The following is a 25,262-nucleotide window of genomic DNA, read 5'->3' as shown; positions in this document are numbered from 1 at the left end:
GACAGCTAATTCCTTCCCACTGGGGCTTCTCTCCCAGCTCCATTTTGCTTGTGCAGCTGATTTCCTGCCGAGGCAGTGTCCCCTTACCTCATCCTCTTCCCCCTCCCTGCAGGAAGAAGGCTGTCCCTGTCCACTTTACCAACTAGGGCTGGCCTCTGGGGGAATGGGGGAGGGACTGGCAGGGCTGAACTGGGGTCACCTTTCACCTCTCCTCTTGGCCCCCCTCTCTCCCCCCTACCCAGTACCCTCACTTGGTCTGGAGGTGGCCACGGATGAAACTATATTTACTTTGCGTCGTTGGAGCCTCGGTGTGGGACCCCTCCTTGGGGAACACTGGAGTATAGCGTGAAACTGGGGGCGTCACGCTGGCTCTCCTGATACTCACTCTAACTGAGCATTCCTCCCCTGCCCAGCTTATCCCCACCTCCACTCCCTCCCAGTTCCTCAGACAGGCAGTAGCTGGGGCTCCCAGGCGTATGGACCCCTCAGCTCTCTCTGCCCCTTACCCCACCCCCCAGTGGCTTGGTCCAGATTGGGATTTTTCTAAAGAGACTTCCCAGGGAGCAGGAAGGTAAATCCTCATAACACCAAGGAGCCACAGGGGGGCGCTGCAGTGGAGGGAAGACCTTGGCCCGTCCACAGCCCAGCCATGGGCGCATTCACCTGCTGGCTGGGAATCCAGCTTTGCTGAAAGAGCCTCTTTCTCTGGGGGGTCTGTCCCTAGCTCCTCACCTGGGCACATCAACGATAAAAGCTAACACTTATGAGCACATGTTAGACACATGCTCAGCCCTTCACATGCCTCTCAATCCTCACGGCAAGCCTAGGAGCTTCGTGTTACCGTTTTCCTCAATTCACAGACAAAACATGGTCCAGGGTCACTCAGGTACTGTCTCTTGTCCCTGCAGAAGCTCTCACTACTTAGCTGACCTGAAGGAGTATGTGTGAGGTCTAAGACCGTGTCCCCAGACCCCAGGTGGGACGAGGGGTCGGGGAGGTTGACACACTTCGGAGCTGTGCCCTGAATTTGCCTTGACTTTAGATCTTTGGAGACTACACATTTTGATTGAACGTGATGTTCAATCCCAGGAGTCTCAGCTCAGGTCACTGGCTCCTGTCACTTGCCCTGTGGTGCTTCAGAGGGAGTGGGTATCGCAGAATTTTAATCAGCATAGCGCTTCCATATTTGTTTTTATTTTACTTAACCAGTGTTTATAGAACACTTCCTTAGTGCCAGGCCCCGCTCCGAGTGGTTTACAAATGGAACTCCCAAGCATCTTCCATAGTCAACGAAAGGAAAAGATAGTTCTACGCCCCGGGAAAGTGATACTCACCCCAAAGAATATTCTCGAAGGCCTGGCGTGGGGTTCTCCTTCCTACATCTGACTGGGAAGAGACAACCTTTCCCTCTGCTCCCTGCTGGCAGCACGAGCTCTCCCACACAGCCCCCCGTCCCTCCACGGCCCGCGAGCCGGGGTTCCCGTTGACCCATGGCTACCTCTGTCCTCCCTCCAGATTTCCCCCCAGTCTTCCACATCAAACTCAAGGACCAGGTGCTGCTGGAGGGAGAGGCAGCCACCCTGCTCTGCCTGCCGGCAGCCTGCCCTACACCCCACATCTCCTGGATGAAAGGTAAGAACACTTCTCTCTCAGAGCGGGGGTAGGCAAGTGGCCCCAAGGCCAGGAGATGCTCAGGGGAGGGGGCAATGTGGGGGGGGCCTGGAGGATCACGTATGCTGTCTCACTCAGCAGCCCCCTGTGCTCCTCCCGGCCCCTAGACAAGCACTCCCTGCAATCAGAGCCGTCGGTGATCATCGTGTCCTGCAAAGATGGACGGCAGCTGCTGAGCATCCCCCGGGCGGGCAAGCGACATGCTGGGCTCTATGAGTGCTCAGCTACCAATGTCCTAGGCAGCATCACCAGCTCCTGTACCGTGGCTGTGGCCCGTGAGCCTGGGGCAGGGACTCAGGGGGGCAGTGATGGCCCATGGTGGGGTAGGGCTTGAAGGGTCCTAAGCTCACTGGGGCTCCCCTCCTCTTGCCAGGCATCCCAGGAAAGTTAGCTCCTCCTGAGGTGCCCCAGACCTACCAGGACACGGCGTTGGTGCTCTGGAAGCCAGGAGACAGCCGGGCACCTTGCACGTACACGCTGGAGCGGCGGGTGGATGGTGAGGGACAGGGCAGGCTGGGGGGTGGGAGGAAGCAGAAGGCGGAAGGCGCACAAGCCCAGGAGAGATCGACCTCCCTGGGCTCCTCACAGATCGCCCTGGGAGCTTGGGCCACCCCTTGTGTGGCCTCAGCCCCTCCCCCATGCTGCCCACAGGGGAGTCTATCTGGCACCCTGTGAGCTCAGGCATCCCCGACTGTTACTACAACGTGGCCCACCTGCCAGTCGGCGTGCCCGTGAGATTCCGTGTGGCCTGCGCCAACCGTGCTGGGCAAGGGCCTTTCAGCAACCCTTCTGAGAAGGTCATCGTCAGGGGCATGCAAGGTCAGTGGGATGAGGTAGGGGGGGTGGCTAGAGAACAGAGGAATGCCTGAGCACCCTGGTTTTGCCCCCGGGGCATCATAGTGATGATTTTCTCTGTCTTCACTTAGATTCCTCAGTTCTGCAATCTGCTGCTCACCAGGATGCCCCTGTTACCTCAGGGCCAGCCAGGGCCCCGCCTCCTCACTCTCCTACCTCACTGGCCCCCACCCCAGCTCCCGCTCCCACTCCCCCAGCCCCTCAGCCAGTCGCTCTCAGCCCTTCATCTCCCCCAGCGCCCCCCAGCCAGGCCTTGTCCTCACTCAAGGCTGTGGGTCCACCGCCCCAAACCCCCCCACGAAAGCACAGGGGCCTGCAGCCTGCCCAGCAAGCAGAGCCCACCCCACCCAGTGCCCAGGCCACCCCCAGTGAGCCCAAGTCTTCCGTCCCTGACACTGGGACCCCAACCCCAGCCTCCACCCCTCAAGGGGTGAACCCAGCGTCTTCCTCTACCCCCCTGTATATGGTGACCTCCTTTGTGTCTGCACCCCCAGCCCCCGAACCCCCAGCCCCCGAGCCTCCTCCTGAGCCCACCAAGGTGACTGTACAAAGCCTCAGCCCGCCCAAGGAGGTGCTCAGCTCCCCTGTGGGTGGTCCCCCCAGCTCTCCTGGGCTGAAGGGCACCACTCTTCGGCAAGGGCCCCCACAGAAACCCTACACCTTCCTGGAGGAGAAGGCCAGGTAAGTGGGTCCAGGAGCGGAAGGCGGACCGAGGAGGGAGTGAGTGGGATGCAGGGAACACAGGGATGTGGAGAGAAGACCAGACTGCCCTGGACAGGGTTGGGGAGGGGCTGAGATCTGGTGCCTGGCACTACTAAGTTCAAATCTCTTCTGCCAGCACTGTGCTAAGCTCTTTAACCATATGATGTCATTTACTCTTCATAATTCAGAGAGAGAGAGAGAGATGGCACTATTATCAGTACCCGTTTCACGGACGGGAACACCAAGGTTGGAAAGGTTATGGGATTTGCCTGAGGTACAGAGCCAGTGAGGGGCAGAGCTGAGACTCCAACCCAGGTTCCTAGGATTGGACTTCAGAGGCCACACTAAGAATCACTGCATACTTGCTCCCTGGGGTCCCCGTTTCCCCAGCTCCTTTCCTCTGAGCACGTGGTATCCACATAGGGGCCGCTTCGGGGTGGTGCGAGCATGCCGGGAGAATGCCACCGGGCGGACGTTCGTGGCGAAGATCGTGCCCTACGTGGCCGAGGGCAAGCGGAGCGTCCTGCAGGAGTATGAGATGCTGCGGACGTTGCACCACGAGCGGCTCATGGCGCTGCACGAGGCCTACATCACCCCGCGCTATCTCGTGCTCATCGCTGAGAGCTGCGGGAACCGCGAGCTCCTCTGTGGGCTCAGCGACCGGTAAGCGGGGGAACTGGGAGTTCTGGGGGGGAGCTGGGAGCGAGGGTGGGGGAGCTGAGCTGGGATGTCACCTGCTTCGCCTGGGCCCGCCCCCTCCCCCCAGTTTCCGGTACTCAGAGGACGACGTGGCCACCTACGTGGTGCAGCTGCTGCAAGGCCTGGACTACCTCCACGGCCGCCACGTGCTGCACCTGGACATCAAGCCCGACAACCTGCTGCTGGCTCCCGACAACGCCCTGAAGATTGTGGACTTCGGCAGCGCCCAACCCTACAACCCCCAGGCCTTGCGACCCCTTGGCCACCGCACGGGCACGCTGGAGTTCATGGGTGAGGGCGCCGTGGCGGCCTGGGTCGGGCCTTGGGCTATTCGCGGAGGGGGCAGCGGTTCACTCCCCTCCGCTCACTTACGTGCCGTTTAGTGAGCGCTTACTGTATGCAAGCAGTGAACTCAGTCCTTTCTGTGCTTTTTTTTTTTTAACCCCAATTTATCCTCACAGTAGCCCCGGAGATTGGCATAACGTTATCCCCATTTTACAGACAAAATAGAGGTGCAGTGAGGCTAAGTATTTGTCCAATATCAGTTATGAATGCTAGAGCCAGGATTTGATAAAACTGGACAGAGAATCCATTACTAGTATATATACTTAAGGTAAACCGGCTACCATTTAGCTACCTACTAAATACTCGATGTTCATTAGCTCTATTCCTCGGAGTTATTCTACAAGCCACACTTTACAGATGAGGAAATGGGAGAGCCAGAAGGGCTTAGTACTTGCCAGCATGCCATAGCTAGAAGGGACAGGCCCGGGATTGGAGCCAGGCAGACTGATTTCCACAGCTCCTAACCCGGGCGTTGGCCATGTTCTCTGTGAATGGGCACTCTACCTCAGAGCTGATCTGGGGGAGCTAGTGACCCTGGTTCCCAGTTCCTCTGCAGTCCTGGGGACCCCACCATTCAGTACCTGGGCTGATTCCTCAGGTGGCCCACGTCTCCCCTGGGGGCCACCCCCACTCCCCTCCTGCCTGCTGGATCCATGGTCTTGTGACCTGGGCCTCGTCCTGCTCCTCAAGCCCCCAGGGGCCTCCCTTGTCTCTCCTGCTCCCCTGCCATCAGGAAGCTGGTTCAGCTTGGCCTCTATTTCCTGTCAGCTCCCGAGATGGTGAAGGGAGAACCCATCGGCTCTGCCACAGACATCTGGGGAGTGGGCGTGCTCACTTACATCATGTGAGTGCCCCTGGGACGCACCTTCCGCCTATACCCTCTCCCCTCACAGACTTCCCAACACACATGTGCATGTGCCCAGCCCAGAGCACTGAGCCCCTCTGAACCCCCACACTAATGTCCCCCTGGGCCTGTGAGTGGACCTTCTGTCCACATGTGTCAACTGAATTGTCTCCACAACAGGCTCAGTGGACACTCCCCGTTCTATGAGCCAGACCCCCAGGAAACAGAGGCTCGGATTGTGGGGGGCCGCTTTGATGCCTTCCAGCTATACCCCAACACCTCCCAAAGCGCCACACTCTTCTTGCGAAAGGTCCTCTCAGTACATCCCTGGTGAGTAGCCAGCCGCACACTTGCCAAGCCTCCAGCATTACCCACCCCCCGCCTCAGACTGCCCTGGCCAAGCCCGGAGCCTGAAGATCCCCCCAATTTCTCCCCGGCCACTGCTAATACACTGCTACCACTACTACTACCCCTAAGTGGTTGTTCTACACGCCACTGAGGCTTCCAAGCCCCGTGAGGTAGGCAGAATCACCTTCCCCATGCCAGAGATGGGGAAACTGAGCCCCAGAGTTGGCCAAGATCCCTCGCCTAGGGCCGGGAATCCAGGACAGGGACTTGGGTCTGTGGGAGGCCCGAGCCTTGCAGGCTCACGGTCCCTGGCTGGGCCTGGCAGGAGCCGGCCCTCCCTGCAGGACTGCTTGGCCCACCCGTGGCTGCAGGATGCCTACCTGATGAAGCTGCGCCGCCAGACGCTCACCTTCACCACCAACCGGCTCAAGGAGTTTCTGGGTGAGCAGCGGCGCCGCCGGGCCGAGGCTGCCACCCGCCACAAGGTGCTGCTCCGCTCCTACCCAGGCAGCCCCTAGCGGCTTGGACCGCAGCCCGGCCTCGGGCTTCAACTTGGGGTTCCACTGAGGCTGCGGGACATTCCAGGGCCCATCCTGAGCCGGGTGGGCCCGGGGCTTCGGACACCACCAGCAGCAACATCCAGCCGGGTTATTACCTCATGGACCTGCAGGGACAGAGCCACCCGCCCCCCGCCCCCTGGGCTCTGCTGATGCCACCCCGGCCAGAGCCAGATGGGGAGACCCATGGGCCAGGCTGGGTGGGGCTGGGGGCGCGGGAGCAGAGAAGCAGGAAAAGGGGCAAGAAGGGAATAGGTAAGAGATCAGGAGAAGAAGCCAAGGGATAGGGTGAGGAGACTGGAGGAAGGTTCTGGGGGAGAACCGACTGAGAAAGGTGTGAATAGCTGGAGAGGAGGAAGAGGAAGGAGCCCAGGGTATCAGGGTCGTGGGCTGGGAGTGAGTGTTGGTGAAGCAGGGACAGGACATGGAGACAGTGCTAGGGAGCCGGAACCAGCATGTGAAGGAGGGCAGCGAGGTGGGGGAGGGAGAGGAGAGGACTCGGGTGGGGTGGAGTGGGGTGGGGTAGCTGCCAACATCCCCAGAAGGAGAACCTAGAGGGCTGGGGGCTGGGGGCAGTGATTACTGGAACCAGCGCTCTCCTGTCCTCCTCCTGTCCCAGTGGAGGCAGCTCTGAGCACTCTGTGCTGGCCCCAGGATGTCCCCACCACCCCTCTGTGGCCTTCGTCCTTCTTCCCATTCATATTTATTTATTTATTGACTTTTATGAAATTTCCCTTCCATCCAATTCCTATTGCCCATGTTGTCCTGACCATCCCCCCCACCCCAGCCATCCAGCTGTCTGTGCAGCTGTCTGTCTGTCTGTCACAAGGAAAATAAAAACGGCAAGCAGCAGGACCTACGTGTGGTCGATGGGGAGGGATGGCTGGGGGTACAGGGTGCTGGGGGTGGTGGGACAGGGGCATTTCACCCTTCTCTTGGCCAATGAGAGCTGAGCTGTAAGAGCTAGCACCTTCAGACCATGGCTCCTGACCCTGACCCTCCGGGGCCCCACCTCTCCCTTATTCTTAGAGGGAGGAGGGACTTCTGCCTCTCCTGAAGTTTCTGGAGTCCTGGCAGGACTCCACCACTACCATCTAACCAGACTCTGGTGGCCCCCACCTCTTTTCACATATTCTGTCATTGCAACTTGGAGGATGCTGGGCTCTGGAATGCACCAGCCCACACCCCAAGGCTGGCTCAGCCTCCTTCACTCTGCCCTGGAGACAGTCCAGCTCTGGTCCTGGCCCCTGGAGCAGAAGGGGTTTCATCATAATGATTGGCGAGATTGTGATGATGGTGTGAAGTGCCACAGAAGAAACCAGGACAGCCTCTCAACTCCATGCTTTTGTGTTAGGGCCGTGGGCCACCAGCTGCACGACGCTCTGGTTGGTGTGTCTGCTGAGATGGGGCCACAGTCGAGAGCCAACGGACACATCAACCTGAACATTCTTGTCCCCATGGCATGCTGGGGAGTCTGATGGGTGCTAAGACTCCTTGACTCTAGCTGCTTCCCTGCAGAACCACAGAATGGTCACTGGGTCTACAACTGAGTTGTCCTGCCCAGAGGTGGAGGGGAGGGGGGAGCCAGTTCTTGTGTCCAGGGGAGGCTGTTTCCCACCTCTCCCCACCTCTCCCCACCTTGGAAACTCTGTCCTTGGCAAAGCAAAAGGAATAAAGTCTCCTCTGAACCATGAGCCGAGAGGGTTAGCACTGGTGTGTTGTGATTGACTTTGAGGGCCCCTTGGCTGTGGCCCAAACAACATTTTGCCCAACCCAGCCCAGCCCAGCCTCTCTGGCTTCTCAGGACCCCAGGGAAGAGGCAAGCCCCATCATCATAAAATAACAGGGTGTTCAAGCCAGCTGGAAGGGGCTGGAGAGACGTCTTGCCCACCTGTCATTTTAACGATGAAGATACACAGTTTGCCTGTGAGAATCTTTAATCCCCTACTCACCACAAGTGTTTTCATATAAAAATGAGGTGCCTGAACTCATATCTTGATAAATGGTAAAATTTCTCTCCCATCCCCATTCTGATGTTGAGCTCCCTTCCCATCTCCATTGAAAATGGAATATGAACTGCTTGTTCCAAACCCGGAGGAGCAAAGGTAATTTACGTCAGCAGAGCTGTGTCAAAATTGCTCTGATCAAAAGGTGACAGTGCTCCACACCTGGGCGGACAGTTACAAGGCATGGAGGCAAGTGCCCTGGGTTGGCTAGCCTGGACTCCAGGCAAGTCCCAGAGGGGTAAACTGAACCCCTTTTCCCAGGCAGTCTGATGCCCCTATCCACAATTTTTGGGTTTATGACCCAAAAGGGGCTTGGGCAGACCTAGAACTGGGGAGTCAGTGTTAATGCCAATCTCCAGGCACAGTCAGACCCAGCCCAGTCAGACCGTATCATGTCACATGGAGGGAAGTGAGCGGGACTGGGGTGGTAGGAGGGGATGCTGTTCTGAAAAATCTTTACCGTCCCCTCTAGGTTGATCTCAGTTTACCGCCAGAGGGCACAGTGCAGAAATGATAAGCCTAGACTCCTGGGGCCAGGCAGTGAAGTCCCTCCCCCGCCCCCGCTACTCTGGCTTCATTCAGGGGCACCCCCACAAACACTTGCACCCTTTAACCGACAGTGTCCTGGGAACAGCATGTTGTCCAACTGTCTGGGGACTGACCAGAGAGTAAAGCTGCCCCAGTGGGGAGCTGAATCTCTTGCCAGCCTGGGCCTTTGTCTGGTACTACCAGGAGTGGGATGGTTACCCCCTGCCCTGGGAGGGGATGGGGCTGCATCCAACTGCCCAGCTGTCCAGGTGCTGACATGAAGTGCACCCCAGAGCTGCTCAGGTTTCCCCCTCGGGTCTGCCTCAGCGGCTGAGCCAGCATCCCAAACATCCTCAGGCTAAATAAGGAGCCCGCTTAGGTCATAGGGCGGGGCTGGGGTCCCCGGGGGGGCTTGGGGCAACCAAGCCAAACAAGGCAAGGAGGGGAGCGATGTATAAAACCAGGGCCCTGGGCTGAGCACCTGCCCGTGCCCCTACTGTGCCTTCCCGAAGTGCTCTGTCCCACCTGCCACCCAGCTAGTGGACCCAAGTCCCGAAGTCGACCCGCCCACGGTGAGTCCCTATTCTCAGACCAGCCCCAGACACTCCCATCCCCAGGATGTTCTGAATTGACAGGGGAAAAGCTGAAAGTCAAAGTCTCTGTGTCAGCCTAGACTCCATGTTTGTTTTGCACTCCCCAGATGTCCAAGGCAGCTCCTGCCAAAAAACCAGCCGCTACGGCCCCGCCTCCGGGATGTACTCTGGATATCAACGACCCCCAGGTCCAGAGAGCGGCCATTCGCATCCAGGCCTCTTACCGGGGCCACAGGTGAGGGGGAGCCCGGAGCCCTCAGGAGAAGGGGAGCGGGAACTGCAGAAAGCGCACTGCTGCGTGGGGGTGGGTGGGAGCTGAGCAGTGTTACGGACCGCTGGGGTCACTGGACTTAGGGGAGAGCGGTTGGCGAGGTGTGGAAAGGCGGCCGACAAAAGCACATCATTTCATTAGGGTAACAATTCAAGAGCAGGCCCCCTCCCAACCCACCCCCACATTTAAAGTTCTAGCGGGCCGAGGGGGCGGGCAGGGGATTTGGTGCGGGCGGTCCAGATCCGCGTGGTGGGAGCTCTGGGCCCTGACCCGGCTCTCGGATAGGTCCCGGAAGGAGCTTCGCGAGAAGGGGCCGCCACGAGTGCTGGAGCCGCTGAAGGACGTGGTGCTGATCGAGGGCAGCGCGGCCAAGCTGACTTGCCGCATTGCCGCTTTTCCGGACCCATTCATCCGCTGGAGCAAAGATGGCAAGGAGCTGCGCGACGGGCCCAAGTATCGCTACGTCTTCGAGGACCCTGACGTAGTCGCCCTGGTGGTGCGCGACGGCGAGCTGGCCGACCTGGGCCAGTACAGCATCAATGTAACCAACCCCTTCGGCCAGTGCTCTGACTCGGCGCGCATCCTCGTGGAAGGTACGCGCGCCCCGGGGGCGGCGCCACCACGGAGAGCAGCACCGCCTCCCGGCGCCACAGCTGGTTCCAGCCAGCGTGCGCTCACCGCTGGGCCTAGCCGAGTCCCCATGGGGTTACGGGCACGGGCTGGGGCGCGGCGACGCGCGGGCTGGCTAGCCCTTCCTGCCTCAGGATCCCATCCGGCCCCCCTCCCCGCCAAGACGGAGAAGTCCGCTATGGGCTCCAATCACTCCACTCCAGGGCCCCAAGGTCACAGCGAGCCAGAGGCAGAGCCAGGGTTAGGGCCTGGGCCTCCTGGCTCCGCCCCAGGGCGATGTTCATTCCTCGGACTGTCTCCGTCCAGGGCACCGAGATGTGTAAACGTTCCCGGGCTTTCACTCATAGTATCTCTTTTGATCCTCCATCTCACGGTGGGAAGGAGCAGGGGCAGCTACTAGTCCGGTTTAACAGCTGAGGAAATGAAGCCCCAGAGAGGCTAGACTTGCCCAACGTCACACTACGAGCTTAAATCCATCTCATATTGAGGGCGGGGTGTTATCTGGGGAAGTGATGCCCCTGCCCCGCCTCACCCCTAAAGACCCTCACTGGGTCGCACGCCCTTTCTCTTCTAGTCCCTGCGAAGATTCAAAAGGGACCGGGTAACACTAAGGCACGCAAAGGCACCACGGTGACGCTGACCGCGGAGATCATGGGCGAGCCTGCGCCCGACGTCGGCTGGACCAAGGACGGGGAGGACATCGAGGAGGATGACAGGCGAGGGCGGGGACCTGCCGCTGGGGCGGAACGGGGCCCAGAACCCTGGCGAGAGTGGGCCGGGGGCGGGGAACGCGAGCTGAGGACCAGAGCTGGCTAACCAGCCTGGCCCCGGGCGCCCGTAACCTGACCTCGGCCCGCCCTCCCCGCTCCCCCTCTCCCTGCCAGGGTGTTCTTCGAGATCGGCAGTACCACCACGACGCTGACCATTCGCCGGGCCACGCCCGAGGACAGCGGCAAGTACGAGGTGTACGTGGAGAACAGCCTGGGCATGGACCAGAGCTTTGCTCGCGTGGACGTGGCCTGAAAGGAACGCTCGGACCGTTCGCCCTGGCTCCAAGCCCCGGGGTGGGTGGGACCGACGACCCTCCTCCATCTTGCTTAATAAAGCTGCTCTCTCTGACCCTCCGCGTGTTCTGGTCTTTGGGGACGCCGTTTCCTCTCCCCCGCACTCGCACCCACGCTTACTCCAGACCCACACACCAAGGTCACAGAATGTTGGGGTCGGAATGTTTGGAGAGTGCCTGGCTCAGTGCTTTATGTTACGGACTGTAAATCTGAGATCAGCTTTCTCTCACCGTCCGGAGCTCCTTCGCTTCCCAGTGGGACGGCGCGAGGAGCTTATGACTCCTCCTTCTCTTTTTCTGCCTACCTCAGGCCCCAGCCACTCGCCGGGGTTGGCGTCCTCGCCACGCCCATCTCACCGATGGCCACACCCCCTCTCGTCTCTAGGCCCGCCTCTCCCTGTGACCCTGTTCCCACTTCAGCCGCTACTCCTGGGCCCATTCCCAGACGGTTCAAGGTCCTAATCTTAGCTTCCAGCCTCTGCCTCTTAGGCCCCACCCTTCTTCTCTTTAGCCCCGCCTCCTAGATACCTTGGCCACGCCTCTTGTTCTCCCATAAGTCCCATCTCCCTCCTCTCTTGTAGTCAGAAGCGCGTGGAGGGGTGTGTGGGGGGGGAACGGGGGAGGGCTACGGGAAACGACAGGCTCTTAAGAACTGCTATTCCCGGCATACTCCGCGAAGGAGTTCTCGCGAGTCGCGAGAAGACACGTGCGCGGAAGGAGCAAGCAGTAGCGGGCGACAGAGCTGGAATAAAAAAAGCTAGTGGTAAAGGTTGCTGACGGAGGGGTGGCGAAAGGGGTAGAGGGCAGGGGACGGCCCCTACGCCGAGGGCTGCTCGGAGGTCCCGGCTGGCCCTTCGGAGGTCCGTTCCTGTTAGTCCCACAACTCCTGGCTACGCGAGCCTAGGGTTTATTAGACGGAGTCAGTTGTGGCGTTCAGAGGGTCAGCAATCAATCCTGCGAATCCAGAGTTTCAGACTTGTCGCCAGTATTGGGACCCTGGGCGGGGGGGTGGGGGGTAGATTCCATGTTTGAGAAGCCGAGGGAATCTGTCTTTTGATTCAGGGTTCATCACTTAGAGGTTAGTTTTAGGATTCAAATTCAGCATATAGAGGGTTTTGCTTGGACTTGGGATTCATCAGATGCGGACCAGTGTTTATTGGGATTCATTCTTAGGATCGCAGTTAAGTATCTGGGGCTCACTCAGGATTTGAGATTCAGTATTCAGGGTTCACTGTTGGCATTCAGGGCTTAACATCTATAGCATAAGAATGTAACAATTGGGAATCAGTGGGTTTGGGGTTTCGGGTTTTTGAGGTTTGGGGTCTAAGAGATCTGTCGCTGAGTGTCTGAGTTTGCTGAATGTGTCTATAGCCAGAGGGAAGTCTGTTGGATCAAATTGTGGGGTGCGAATTTCAGAATTTAGGAGAAATCGCTGTGGGGTTTTAAGGCCACTTGGAATCTGGGTTGGGGTTTGAGATGTATGGGATTTGTGAGGTGTTGTGTCAAAGGAGGGACTATATTGAATTTTGGATTTACATCCTGTGAGAGGGCTAAGTGTTGCTCTTTGGAGTTTGGGGTTTGCTTGGGATGTGAGTGGGGTTCTTGGGCTGGGGTGTGAGATCTGAGCCTGATTTCTCTGTTGGGACTTGAGGTTTAGGTAGCAGTTGCCACCATGCTCAAAGCTGTGATCCTGATTGGAGGCCCTCAAAAGGGTGAGGAGCCTAGGGAAAGGGGTAGGGAGGTTGGGCTGGAATGACTGGGGGGTGGAGGCAGAGGGAGGCAGGAAGCTGAAATGTGCTTCTCTCTCCTCTCTCAGGGACCCGCTTCAGGCCTTTGTCTTTTGAGGTGCCCAAGCCCCTGTTTCCAGTGGCGGGGGTCCCTATGATCCAGCACCACATTGAGGCCTGTGCTCAGGTAACCCCAGAGGCTCCCCCTCTCACCTCACTTCCTGCTCATCTCCTTCATGCTGTATTTCCCCCTCTCTCCAACCATGTCCTGTTCACACCAGGCATAACTCCAGGGACTGCCATTTATAAATGACAGTGTGAATGGTGTACCTCAGAGTTGTGCAGGACAACTGCCCTGCTGTCTTCGCTAATCTGGTCTCTCATCTGGCCTCTTCTTGTTCAGATTTCACTCCTATTTTTAAAGCATGGAATGCGAGATCAGGCCGGAATCTTAGAGACCATTTAAAGCAACAGCCTGAGGAACCTGAATGCTAGCAAAGCAGGGAACTCAAACCCTTGCTCACTGTGGAGCTAATTTCTTTATTGCTTTAGGCATTGGGATGGGCAGGGTTTTATCTGGATCCAGTCTCTGCCTGGAGAGTAAATTTACTTGGGTAAATTCCTCGCCCTTTCTGAGCCTTAGTTTTCTTACTGGTCAAATGGGGTGATTAACCCTACTTTGTGGGGTGGCAGGGCTTAGAGATGATGTTGGTAAAGTGCCTAGTGCAATGTAGGCACTTGATAAGTGGTACCCTTATCTCATGCTGATCTCAAGCTTATATTGACAGATAATAAATATGGGGGAAAATGAATGGATTATCTTTTCATGCAGTTTGGTAGGCAGGATCTTTCCTAGGGTGATCCTCAGATGAGGGGATGGGGTCGGGGGAACAACAGAATCATAAAAGATTGAAAGATCAGGGACAGACTTCCTCTAGCTTCCTCTTTGTCTGGAGGAGCACATAGGCCAGGGTGGTAAAGTGAGTACCCACAGCTGAGACCAAAATTATGGTCTCTGGACTCCTGGGCCAGTACCAGGGGTTCCCCCAACATTCCTTCCTATCAGATACGTTCTTTTTCCTCCCAACCTCTCCCCTTGCTCTCAGGTCCCTGGGATGCAGGAGATTCTGCTCATTGGCTTCTACCAACCTGACGAGCCCCTTACCCGATTTCTAGAGGCTGCCCAGCAGGAGTTTAACCTCCCCATCAGGTGTTTGTGTACATGTGCCGTATGGGGGGGATGGGGTGTGGGGGCAGTGCCCGAGGCCTCAGAGTCCTGGTGAGTGGGTTGAGTCAGCATCTGGCAGACTTCACCCTTATATACCAGGAGGGGTCTTATTTGGGCATCTCTGAATCCCTGAGTATATTGGCCTCAGGCAGGTGTATTTCTGGGAGCAGGAGGGGTCAGATGCCCAGGCTCATGCTTTCTGCCTCCTCTCATCTCACTGAGCTGGCCCTGGGGTCCCCCGGTGACAGGTACCTGCAAGAATTTGTGCCCCTGGGCACAGGAGGTGGTCTCTACCATTTCCGGGACCAGATCCTGGCCGGGGGCCCTGAGGCCTTCTTTGTGCTCAACGCTGATGTCTGCTCCGACTTCCCCTTGAGTGCTATGTTGGATGCCTACAGACACCAGCCTCACCCTTTCTTGCTCCTTGGCACCACGGTGAGGGGGCCAGGAGGGCTGGAGGGGGGAAAGGGGGTGATCCAGAGACGTTCCTGGAATGCAGAGTGTCGGGGAGGCAGGGGCAGCCGAGAGAGAGTTGGAGTGGGAACGGGCATCAACAAGGGAATGTGCCAGAAATCCCAGCAAGTAGCAGAGGAGGAGGAGGCGGCGGCAGCGGTAGAGACCCTGAGCCCTTTGGCTGCTCAGAAGGAAGGAGGGGGAGGGCAGCTGTCAGTTCTCCCCCTGCTGAAGGCCTGTCAGTGCCAGAAATACGTGCCAGGTGCTTTAGGGGAGGGAAAGAAAGAAAGAAAACAGACCTTGCTGCCCTAGAGCAGGCAGGTCATTGTTTCGGTGTGTCTGTCTTTCAGGCTAACAGGACACAGTCCCTCAACTACGGCTGCATTGTAGAGAACCCACAGACACACGAGGTAAGAGCAGAGACGGGGCTGGCTGGGTTCTTACTCTGTATCCTCATGCCCCCGCCCCTCTGCTTCTAGAGAATGCTAGAAGGCAATTGAGTGGGCTCCAGTGCTGTCAACCAGGTGGGGCGTACCCTTGGCTGTTCATCTTCCATCTTTTCTAGAGATTGGCAAAGAGCAAAGGCTAACAGTTAATTTCCATGGGTGCAGCGCCCCGATAGATGTATGCACTGTGTGCTATGGGAACACGAAAGGAGGCCTACCCCAGCCTTGCCTGGCTGGGGGCAGGGAGAGCTTCCTGGAGGAGGCAAAGTCTGAGTTGAGTTAAATTTGTGGAGATGAAGAAGGAGACAGGAAGGCATTGCAGGTAGAGGGAACAGGATGTGCAAGGGCACAGAGGCAGGAAACAGTATTATTGCGCCTCTAGAATTCCAGAGGTGGGAGCGGGATCTGTAAGGCAGAGGATCTCAGTCCTTGTTTGTGAAACTCCCTGCCCCTGAGCCTAACTGACTTTCACACAGCCCTTTTCTTTGTTCAAGCATTAGTATTAAAAAGACACTTAAACAGGCACACACACATAAATATGTGTGATTTTTTTTTTTTTTAAGTTTTATACTAGGCACTAGCTAGATGTGAAAGAAACAGAGCCAAAGAAATAGAATCCCTCCCTCCCAGGAAACCCCCAGTCAGTGGGAAAGACAGTCAAAAGTCAAGCATGGCAAATGACACAAGGGCCCACAGTGAGGTGTGGCCAGACGCCAGGGATGCCCAGACCTGAGAGGCTCAGTGTAGGGCGGGACAGGCGCAGGCTCCCAGAGGAAGTGGCAAGGTCAACTGGGTTTTGAAAGCTGAGTTTTCCAGATGCATCACTGAGAAAGGGCATTCCAGGCACAGGCGTGCAATGGCAGTGAATGGTGTGCTGGGGGTGCTGGGAGGTGGGGAGGATTGGGAGGGAAAAGGTATGTAGTTGGGACTTACCTTGAAGGTGAAGGGCAGTGACTGTGCATTTTAGGAAGACCACCCTGGCAGCAGGGAGTAGCTGGCAGTCAGAAGGTCTTAGGGGATGGGGGGGGGGGCTGGGGGGCAGGGGGCCCCCTCCTCTACTGGACCCAGCCTGCCCTGTCCTCAGGTCCTGCACTATGTGGAGAAACCCAGCACCTTCGTTAGTGACGTCATCAACTGTGGCATCTACCTCTTTTCCCCGGAAGCCCTGAAGCCCCTTCGGGATGTCTTCCAGCGAAACCAGCAGGATGGGCAACTGTGAGGCGGGCCCCATGGCCCTGTAACCCCAAGTTCCCCCCAGTCACAGAGCACCCCCGCCCCCAGGCTCTGCAGGCTCCGTTTCCACCTGCTCACCTTCCTTCTCCTTTTTCCTTTCCACTTGTCATCCCCAGCCAAGTCTTCCGGGTCCCCTCCCCTTCTAACCTCATTCTGTCCCTCTTCCTTAGCCATCCCAGTTCCTCCTCTGTCACTGCCTGCCCACTCCCCTTCTGGTCCATTTCTCTCAAGCCCTGATGAGTGTCCCAGAGATGTCTTTCAGAACAGACGGCAACACGCACACTTGGGCACACACACGCTTGGGTGCAGAGACATGCAAAGAGAGAGAGACACACACACACACACACACCCCCACACCCCACACTGTCAGGCTGAGGCTCCCCTCAGAGCATAGCCCACAGAGCCCTGCTGGCCACAGGCCCCTCCCCAGGTCATCCTTGTAGGCCCCGGACCTGTTCCCCACCCCCCTCCCTGCTGTGGGTCCTGGCCTTCACTCCTTCCGCCCCGCCTGGCTCCCCGTCTCATGCCCCACTTACTCCCATCCATCTCTGCTTCTCTCTCCATCTCTCCGGGCCTCTGTCTGTTTCTGCTGAGCTGGCATCTCTACCATCTCTCTCTCTCTCTCTCCCTCTCTTTCTGTGACTGTCTCTGCCCTCACCAGCTGTCTTCCTCTGGGGTGAGTGTCTGTGTTTCATTCCATCCCGTGAGAGGGAGGGTGACCCGAGGTGGGGTTTGGAGGAGTGGATGGGGAGGAGAAGAGGAAAATGGAGGGAAGCTATGTCCGGGCAAACTCCCTGGACCTGGGGCAGAGATGAGGTGTGGGTCCATGCCCGGGGGTCCCCTGGGATTGCACCCCAGCTAGAGGTGGGAGGGTGACGTGGGTAAGGGCACTGGCAGAGTTTCCTGGGACATGAACATCCCTTTGGAGAAGATCTGGCCAAGCCTGGAGAGGGGGTGGGATTCCCTCAGATCCCTATCCCTGAGACACCATGTTGGCCTTCCGGGCGGGCTCAGCTGGGGAGTTGATGTCCGCATCTCCTCTCTGCCAGGGAGGACTCTTCAGGCCTGTGGCCAGGGGCAGGTACCATCCGCCTGGAGCAGGACGTGTTCTCCGCCCTGGCTGGGCAGGGCCAGATCTACGTCCACCTCACTGATGGTATCTGGAGCCAGATCAAGTCTGCGGGGTATGGCTACGTGAGGTGGCTGGGGCACCTGGGAGTTGAGATTTTCAGAGGGTAGGCACCTGCTGGCCCCTGAATCCCCCATTCTGCTCTGTGGCTCCCGCCAGTTCAGCTCTCTATGCCTCCCGCCTCTACCTGGGCCAGTACCAGCTCACTCACCCAGAACGCCTGGCCAAGCACGCCCCCGGGGGTCCACGAATCCGAGGTACAGCCCCCTGCCCCCCTTCCTCATCTTTGCCCCCCACCCCAGCCCCCTGTGCCCCCTGAGCCAGGACTCCTGACCTCAGATTCAGAGGTGAAGCTCTAGTCCCTGCACCCCCCCAACCCCGAACCAGGTATGGTGTGGGGTAGTTGCCCCCAGATCTTCTCTTCTGATTCTAGGAAATGTTTACATCCACCCCACAGCTAAGGTGGCCCCGTCGGCAGTGGTAAGTGGGGAGCTAGGCCGCCAGGATGGGTGGGATGGCGCCGAGCTCCTGAGCTCAGAGCTCAGGGCTCTGCTTTGTCATCACCCATCGTACAGGCTCAAGCAGGTCTCTTCCCCCCTACCTGTTCTATGAAGAGGGTGGATTCGGGTTTCTCCAAGGCCCTCCAGGGCTTATGGTATCTGTTCCTCTCCACAGCTAGGTCCCAACGTCTCCATTGGGGAGGGGGTGACCGTGGGCGAGGGGGTGCGGCTCCGCGAGAGCATTGTCCTCCATGGGGCCATGCTGCAGGTAGGCACCCCGTGGCTGGCTGGGCGGGGGGTGGGCCCCATGGGCTCTGCATCTGGCCCCTTCTCCTCTCTCACCTGACACTGTTGTGTTTGGCAGGAGCACACATGTGTTCTGCACACCATTGTGGGCTGGGGGAGCACTGTGGGGCGTTGGGCCCGTGTGGAGGGTACCCCCAATGACCCCAATCCCAATGACCCCCGAGCACACATGGACAGTGAGAGCCTCTTCAAGGATGGGAAGCTGCTGCCTGCCATCACCATCCTAGGTACGGCTTCCCAGGGGACTAGGGCTGTGGAAAACCTCCACAGGTGACGGCCTTGCCCTGTGGGGATTGGACGCACGCGCGTGCGCGTGTGCATGCGTGCTTGCTTGCTTGCTTGTGTTTATTCCTTTAGCAAACATTTACAAAGTGCTTGCTGTGTGCCAGGCCCTGTTGTGAGTCACTGGGAGCGTGAGGCCAGGGCACAGATGGGCAGGGAGGGATTCCTCCCCGATGGCAGTGGCCCCAGCTCCTTGCCTCTGGCCTCCCCTCCCCACGGCTTCCTCCTGGTGCCCTCATGTCCCGTTGCAGGCTGCCGTGTCCGGATCCCTGCTGAGGTGCTCATCCTGAACTCGATTGTTCTGCCACACAAGGAGTTGAGCCGCAGCTTCACCAACCAGATCATCCTCTGAGGGGGACTGCCAGAAGGCACCCCCCCCCAGCTCCCACCTCCTACCCGCTCCCCTCGAGGCTCCTGCCTGCATGGCCAGCCTCTGTCCAAAAGGACCCGAGGAAGCCAGGCGGGATTTTCACGTGCCAGGAGCAACGTGGGTGGCCGGGGGACTCCTGGCCTCCCTCTTCACTCCTTAATAAACCCCAGTGAACCTTGGAGCCAGCACGGACTCCTGCTTGTGCCTGGGCTGGGGGTGAGGGTGGAAGGGGGGCAGCTCAGTCAGGCCCCCCCACATTAGCATTTAAATTGGAGTCGTTGCTGCGGGCTCATGAATAATGAATCTGGAGCCCCGGTAAATCTCCCCCTCCCACTGCCTTTAGCCTCTTGTGCTGCTCTGCTTGGGAGGAAGGCCCCCAAGGCTCCCAGCCTGTCTGGCCCCTGCCTTCACCCCTACCCCAGCACTGCCGGCTTGCCCGCCTTCCTGTTTCTCTTCAATGGGCCTGGCTCGGGCTCGGAGTGTAAGGATTCTGAAAGGAAGGGTGCAGGATTCTGGTTGGGCTGTGGGGTGCTGGCGGTGGCTCAGGGACTGAGAGCCACAGGCCTGATACTGGATCACCCGGTGGTTGCTTTTCTCAGTTCCTGCCCAGCCCAGCCCCAGCCTGTTTTCCGCTTTGCCAGCTCCATCTGCTCCTAGCCTGGCTTTTGGCGGGGTTGGGGGGGCTCTCCCCGCCCGAGGCCTGGTTGGTGTCTCTTACTCCCCTGGCAGGCGGGGCAGACCTAAGCTGGTGCCTAGCCCTCCCCAAACACAGTGGGGGCCCCTTGTTCTGGGAGGGGAGGATCCCTGGCCACCTCCCACCACCCTGACTCGGCCCTTTGGGAGGTCTCTGTCCTCTCCACATTCCTGAAGCCCCAGAGAACCCCAACCATCTATCATGTTTGCCCATGACCCCCACGTGCCCCCTTTTGGTGCCCCCCTTTCCCCAGCTGTGGGTGCGGAGCTTAGTTGCCAGATGAGCTGGTAATGATCGTAATCTGCTAATTGAGAGGAATCTAATTACCCAAAGAGAATGGGGGGGCAGGGCGTGGGTGGGAGGGAGGAGGGGGTCCTGGCAGCAGGCGGGGGTGGCAGGCGGCAGGGTGCTGGGACCTTGTTATCAGCACCGGGGTCTGGGACAGAGCCCAGGATTTCATAGCTTCATAGCTGGGCAGTTAGGAAGATGTGCTTCCTCAGGAGCTGGGCTGAGGGTAATGGGGGTTTGGGCTGGATGTGCCCTCCCAGCCCCCTCAGGCCCTGCAGGCTGTGTGAGAGCATGCGTGAGAGGAGCTGGGTTTTAGCAGTCCTGACCTACAACCTGCCTTGACTCAGCCTCTTTCCCATTCCCTGTCCCAGCCTCCAGCCCAGACCTCCCATAATCTGCATGGGGTTGGCAGGGGGCAGCCGATGCCTTCTCTGGGCCTGGGGTCAACTCCCTGAAGAAGGAGCCGGGAGAGGGATGGGCTGTGGAGCCAGGGACTGGGTCCCTTCCCTGCCCTCCCCCCAGTCCTGACCCTTCTGTTCCAAGTGGTTGGCAGAGGCCATGGCAGCTCCATCATAAATATGATAATTTAATTATTTTCTCAGCAAAACACCGTGAAATCCAATAAGTCTGTGTCAGGCCCTGGCCCCCGGGAGCCCCCTCCTAGGCCCAGTGGGGGTGGGGAGAGGCACTGGAAGGCGAAAGGGTCAGTGTTTGGAGTGGGGGGGGTGGCTAGTGTAGCTGAGATCTTTGTAACATGCCCCCTCCCACCAGGCTGGTGGAGTCCCTGTTGTGGTGGTGGGGGGTGGTTCTGAGGAGTCATAATGCCCTCCACTCCTTGTCTCCAGCCCTTGTCTGCCCTGGGAAGGACCTAGTGCCCCATCCATCTCTGAGGGCACAGTTTGGGGCCCAGGATGTGGGAGCCCACTTCTCCGCCACGTCTAGGTCCTCACTGGCCCTGAAGGGGTAGGAGGGTGCTGGCCCCCAAAGGGTTTGAGGAGGGAGAACCAAGGGAACAGGGGTGGGAAGTGGGGGATGAGCGGGGGAAGGGATGCGGGGGAGGGGTGCGCTCCTGCCATTAGTGCTTTTTTAGGTTTCCATAAAAAGATTATTCTGTAAAATCAGCGATGGGGAGCAAGCTGGGGGCTGGGGAGGGGGGCAGGTCCCTGGCACCGAGCTGGATGGGGTGATGGGAGGAGGGCTGGGGACGGGGACTGAGCTTGGAGAGAAATTTGGATGGGCTTCAGGAGCCAGCGAGGGGGAGAGGCCGAGCCAAGAACACAGATTGGGGGGAGGTTGGCCGGGGTGGGGTGGAGTGGGGGCAGGGCCCTCACCGCCTCCTGTCCCTTTGGCGGGGCTGACCTGGGCCCCAGCCCCACCCCCATCTCCATGCCCTCCCCCTGGCGCTCAGCGGCCATTACCGGGGGAGCAGATTGCGGCCCCCTCCCCCTCTCTGGGAAGCGGGCACAGCTGGGGCCCCGCCACATCTGCCGCATCAGCACGGAGCACAGCTGGGTGGGCCCAGAGACGCGCTCCCCAAAACACAGAGGGGAGGGCGGGGGCCAAGGAGAGCCTAGACCCCTGAGACAGACACACTGACACCTCTGCCAACAGACACATACTCCTCGAGGCGAAGCTACACCCACCACCACCACACTCGCTCCCTCCTGTGCAGACAGGAGAACTGACAAACACGCAATTACTCTGCCCCGCCTGCCACCCCCGCGCCCCTCCCCCCGCCCCTTCTTCCTCCTCCCCTTCCTTCCCTGCGGGCTCCCCTCCGCTGCCTTTACCACTTCGGCTCTTCAGGAGGGAGCAGGGGCCTCCCCCTTCCCGAGCACACCTTTCTGGGAGGCTTGGAGAACAGGAGGGCAGGAGGTGGTAAGGGGCTGCGGGTCTGAGCCGTGAGCCTGGCCAAGCCACTGCCCTCCCTCCATGCCCATACTGCTCCCCACAAAGAAATCCCCTGTGAAACATTGGTTCCTGCCACACTGGGTGTGATGGGGTCTCCATCCCAGCGCTGGCTGGCGGAGCACCCTTGACTGTGGCTCCCTGTGACGGTGTTCCATCTGCCACCTCAAGGAGGCGCTGCGTGCCCTCAGTTCTCTAGCCGGGAGCTCCCCGGCTCCCCGGGCCGGCCCTGCCATTCCCACTCACCCCATCTGCTGTGCACCCCTCTGCTTAGCTCTGCTACCCTTGGCACGTGCAGGGCATGCGGGCTCGCCAGTAGGGGGAAGTCCCCACCCCCATGAGATGATCAGGAGCCCCTTCTTTCCTCTCTGCCAGGCGATGGCCACCTTCTGGCCCCCCGATTTAATCTTGTCCCCTTCACAGCCCTCGTTTCTCCCGCTCGTCTTGGCCCCGATGTCCTGCCCTCGGCCCTCTCCTTCCTGCCCCCCGCCCCCGTCCGCGCCGCGCCCCCACCCCTGCCCCTCAGAGCTTTAATCCCTCCCGCGGCTCAGCCGCCTTATCTGCTCCCAGCAGCTTTCACTGCTGCAAAGCCCTCTCCCCCTCCTCTGGATCTTCTCCCCCTCCTTTCCTGGCTCCCTCTTCTCTCTGACCAGCACCCCCACTCTCAGCATGTCTCTGCCTCTCAGGCCCCTAGGATGGCTCCTGGCCGACACCAAATTTGCACCCCAGTGCCCTTTGCCCTCTCTCCAGCCTCCGTTCTGAGGTTGCCAGGTGCCCACCCACTCCCACACTGGTCCCTTCCTCCCCCAACCGCCCCCTGAAGGCCCCACAGATGTGGGCAGTTTCTGCCTCGCCAAGATTTTTTCCTCTTTCGTCTTCCTTTCCTGGTCCCCTCCTCAGTTCCTCCAGTCACCTGCCCCTCGATCTTGGACCTGGTGCCCCTCAGCCCGTGATCCAGGGCCTCAGCTTGGGCATCCCCAGAAGAGGATGGGGTCAGGCCGGGCTGGCCTGAGGATGGGGTAGGGGGTGCAGAGTGCTGGCCGGCAGTGGGGGCAGGGCCTGGCGGTGGGACGCTAACCCTCTTCAGTCGCCTCAGATCACGTCCGGACCTCCCCACCCCCCCTTCGCTGGAACTCTCATTAACCGCCTCTCCTGCCTCGTCCGCGGCATAAATAACCCAGATAAATCAGCCGCCGTCCGCCCCCCGCCCCTCGGCCCCCGCACAGCCCGTTTGTCACCGCTGCTTGCTCACCAGCCAGGCCTGGCCCAGTCCCGGCCTCCGCTCCCCCATCCTTGTCCCTTCCCGCCCACATCTGTCCCACACTAGCTCATCCCTTGGTCCGCACCAGAGCCAGGGCTGGGACAGGTGTCTGGGCTGGGAAGGGTGGCCAGGAGGTGTCGTCCTCTGGGAGCAGGGGGAGGCTGGGGACTCTCTCTAGAAGAATGCTAAGAGTTTGGGGGTCATGTCATTTATGAGTGGGCCACCCAGGAAGGGAGGTGAGAAGGCGCAAATGCAGACGGTGCACCGGGGGTGGAGGTGGGCGTGCTCTGCTGGGAAAAGAGGCAAAGTCCCAAAAGCCTGGGTGCAGTAAGGACCTTGGAGGCTCCCTTTGGAACCCCCAAGCTGGAACATGGGAGGTCTCTGGGTCTGCCTTTGAGGCATTTTGCCCAAGTAAAACCTGCACTTCCTCAGGTGCTCTGGCAGAACCCTCCTGCCCTCCCTGTCTCCTCCCTCACCCTTCTGTCCCCCATTCCTATGCTCTCTGCCTTGTCTGGCTGTACAGATGCCACTCATCTCTCTTCCTGCCGGTCCATCCACCACCATCAGGAAGACTCGTTCACCTCTGGGGCATGGGGCTGGGTCGAGAATTGGACCAGGAACAAACCCGGGGAATGGGGACAACTGGAGAGCCACGGAAGCCTGGCCCTGCAGGTCCCTCACCCCTGTGCCTCTCCTGTGCCCCACACCCACTCCCAGCCCGAATCCCTGACAGACCCTCCCCCCTCTGCTCACACCCAGCTCAGGTCCCGGCCAACCACGCTTGGCCCTGATGCTCACTGCAGGGGGGCAGCTGGTCCCAGGGGAGTAGGTGGGGGAAGCCAGGAGGGGATGGGGGGAGTTTGGGCGCAGGGCTGGGGGTGGGGGTGGGGAAGAAGCTGGGCCGAGCCCCAGGGACCAGCTGGGCAATGAGCCGGGGAAGCAGCCGGGAGGCTAAATGAGGGAGATTATCACCCAACTGCAGCCGGGCAGAGAGGGAGGCAAGCAGGGAAGCGGGGAGAGGGAGGGGGGAAAAGGACAGGGGGCCAGAGGGGAAGGGGGTGTAGGGGGTGCAGAGGAGACAGAAGAGACTGGAGGGTGAGGTGCAGGATGGGCGGAGGGGATGTGAGAGGGGGCTCCCACCAAGCATAACTGGATTCCTAGGGGTCTGGGAGACTGGGTGATGGGGACCTGGGGACAATTGGAGACAGCTGGCTGTGGGGCAGTGGGGGGTGGGGTGAGTGCAGTGAACTCCTGTTCCAGTTCCGAGTGGCCTGGAACTCCCCTCCCCACCCACCCCCCAACTTCATTCCTTCAGAGGCTTCGTACCATGCCCTCTGGAGGAAAGAAGGTGTGATTTGGGCTGATGATGGAGGCCAGTATATTAGAGGAGTAGGACCCCGTGATCCCAGTGGATCTCAGGGCAATTTAGGGACATGCGTTGAGTCCAGGGTAGCACCGAGTGCTGGGGAGAGCTCGGGGGGCAGCTCCCCGCTTTCTTGGCAGAGCCCCAGACTGAAGTAACCTTAAAAAAGCAATTAAATCACCTTTTAAAAAATACCCAGTAAAGAAAAATCAATACTAGGAGAAAGGGGGGTAGGCTGGGTGAGGAGGAGGTGGGGCGGAAGCACTAAAGGGTCTGGGAGTCTAGCAGGGAGGGCGGAGCATGGCAGGGGGCTGCCCGGGTAGGGGGCACTGTCTGTGGTCACTTGGAGGCTCTGAGGGCTAACTCAGCGGCTGCTTCCCGTGCCTTCCCCGCTTTTTCCCTCTGGGACGCTGCCGGCCCTAGCCCTGACCCCAGGGGCCTCCTCTTCCCAGCTGGGGGGAGACTGCTTGTGGGGGAAGCCCAGCCGTAGGGGCACCCCCCCAGAAGCTACTTTGAGGAGAGGCTGGGGACCACCCCAGCAGGGTGCCACACGTGGCCGGGGCTCGGGGCTGCTGGGCTCCATGCTGGGGTGACCGGTGACTGATGAGGCCTGACCTGGCCTCGCAGCCAAGGTGGGCAGTGACATATTCCCTGCTCCCCAGGGTAGCCGTCCCTAGGCCCCTCCTCTCGGTCCAGGCGGGGGCTGTGACTGGCGGGGCAGTCCTGATGCAGGGGAGGGGTGGCCTCTGGGCAGCGGGTGGACCTGGGGCTCTAATCCCCAGCAGCTGCCGTTTCCCTCAGATCGATTCCCTTCTCACTTTTTTTTCAGCTGCTGGTTCCGCGGCTCGGATCGATGGAGCCGCCTCCCCCGCCCCTCTGAGCTTCCTCTCCCTGCTGCTCATTAGCGCCCCGATTAAGCAGCCCCCCCTTTCATCTGGGGGACAAGTGCTTCCTCCCCGGGG

General features: G+C 59.5%; 3 protein-coding genes across 13 annotated transcripts in view; all 3 read left to right on the top strand.

The window, feature by feature from the left end:
- Nucleotides 1-6,499, top strand: part of SPEG (striated muscle enriched protein kinase) — a 55,059-nt gene extending 48,560 nt beyond the window's left edge. Inside the window, 12 exon segments of the mRNA XM_035007066.1 lie at nt 1,516-1,632; nt 1,779-1,946; nt 2,045-2,167; nt 2,323-2,490; nt 2,598-3,163; nt 3,165-3,207; nt 3,652-3,687; nt 3,690-3,891; nt 3,995-4,218; nt 5,041-5,116; nt 5,297-5,446; nt 5,790-6,499. Coding sequence (XP_034862957.1) covers nt 1,516-1,632; nt 1,779-1,946; nt 2,045-2,167; nt 2,323-2,490; nt 2,598-3,163; nt 3,165-3,207; nt 3,652-3,687; nt 3,690-3,891; nt 3,995-4,218; nt 5,041-5,116; nt 5,297-5,446; nt 5,790-5,982 — 2,066 coding nt within the window. The 3' untranslated portion in view covers nt 5,983-6,499.
- A 2,756-nt stretch (nt 6,500-9,255) lies between these two features.
- On the top strand, nt 9,256-11,170 carry SPEGNB (SPEG neighbor). The gene is made up of 4 exons (XM_035006585.1): nt 9,256-9,383; nt 9,705-10,012; nt 10,624-10,765; nt 10,934-11,170. Exons 1-4 carry the CDS (start codon nt 9,256-9,258, stop codon nt 11,070-11,072), a joined length of 717 nt encoding a protein of 238 aa, XP_034862476.1. The 3' UTR covers nt 11,073-11,170.
- Nucleotides 11,171-11,775: 605 nt separating this feature from the next.
- GMPPA (GDP-mannose pyrophosphorylase A) lies at nt 11,776-18,972 on the top strand. Of its 11 annotated transcripts, none has more exons than XM_035007052.1 (14): nt 11,776-11,875; nt 12,764-12,824; nt 12,929-13,026; nt 13,946-14,049; nt 14,316-14,502; nt 14,871-14,930; nt 16,051-16,181; nt 16,861-16,875; nt 17,249-17,383; nt 17,488-17,585; nt 17,762-17,808; nt 18,004-18,096; nt 18,193-18,361; nt 18,668-18,972. In XM_035007052.1, the coding sequence occupies exons 2-14, from the start codon at nt 12,785-12,787 to the stop codon at nt 18,766-18,768; spliced, it is 1,278 nt and encodes a 425-aa protein (XP_034862943.1). In that variant the 5' UTR covers nt 11,776-11,875; nt 12,764-12,784; the 3' UTR covers nt 18,769-18,972. The 11 variants fall into 11 exon arrangements, 10 of the variants coding, with proteins under 10 accessions (XP_034862943.1, XP_034862951.1, XP_034862949.1 ...); XM_035007058.1 differs by having other exon boundaries at nt 11,785-11,881; XM_035007056.1 differs by lacking the exon at nt 11,776-11,875 and adding an exon at nt 11,890-12,292.
- The last annotated feature ends 6,290 nt before the right edge of the window (nt 18,973-25,262 follow it).

Source organism: Mirounga leonina, unplaced genomic scaffold (genome assembly GCF_011800145.1).
Source record: "Mirounga leonina isolate KUSES-001 unplaced genomic scaffold, KU_Mleo_1.0 Mir_151, whole genome shotgun sequence".
In the NCBI taxonomy this organism is placed as follows: domain Eukaryota; kingdom Metazoa; phylum Chordata; class Mammalia; order Carnivora; family Phocidae; genus Mirounga; species Mirounga leonina.
The sequence above is the reverse complement of the archived record's forward strand: the minus strand, read 5'-3'. Positions and strand labels throughout refer to the sequence as shown.

Coding starts and splice junctions, on each gene's coding strand:
- GMPPA (XM_035007052.1), top strand. CDS start 12,785: ATGCTCAAAGCTGTGATCCTGATTGGAGGCCCTCAAAAGG. Junction 13,027..13,945: donor ACATTGAGGCCTGTGCTCAG/GTAACCCCAGAG, acceptor CCTTGCTCTCAG/GTCCCTGGGATGCAGGAGAT. Junction 14,931..16,050: donor AGAACCCACAGACACACGAG/GTAAGAGCAGAG, acceptor CCCTGTCCTCAG/GTCCTGCACTATGTGGAGAA.
- SPEGNB (XM_035006585.1), top strand. CDS start 9,256: ATGTCCAAGGCAGCTCCTGCCAAAAAACCAGCCGCTACGGCCCCGCCT. Junction 9,384..9,704: donor GCCTCTTACCGGGGCCACAG/GTGAGGGGGAGC, acceptor GCTCTCGGATAG/GTCCCGGAAGGAGCTTCGCG. Junction 10,013..10,623: donor GGCGCGCATCCTCGTGGAAG/GTACGCGCGCCC, acceptor TTTCTCTTCTAG/TCCCTGCGAAGATTCAAAAG.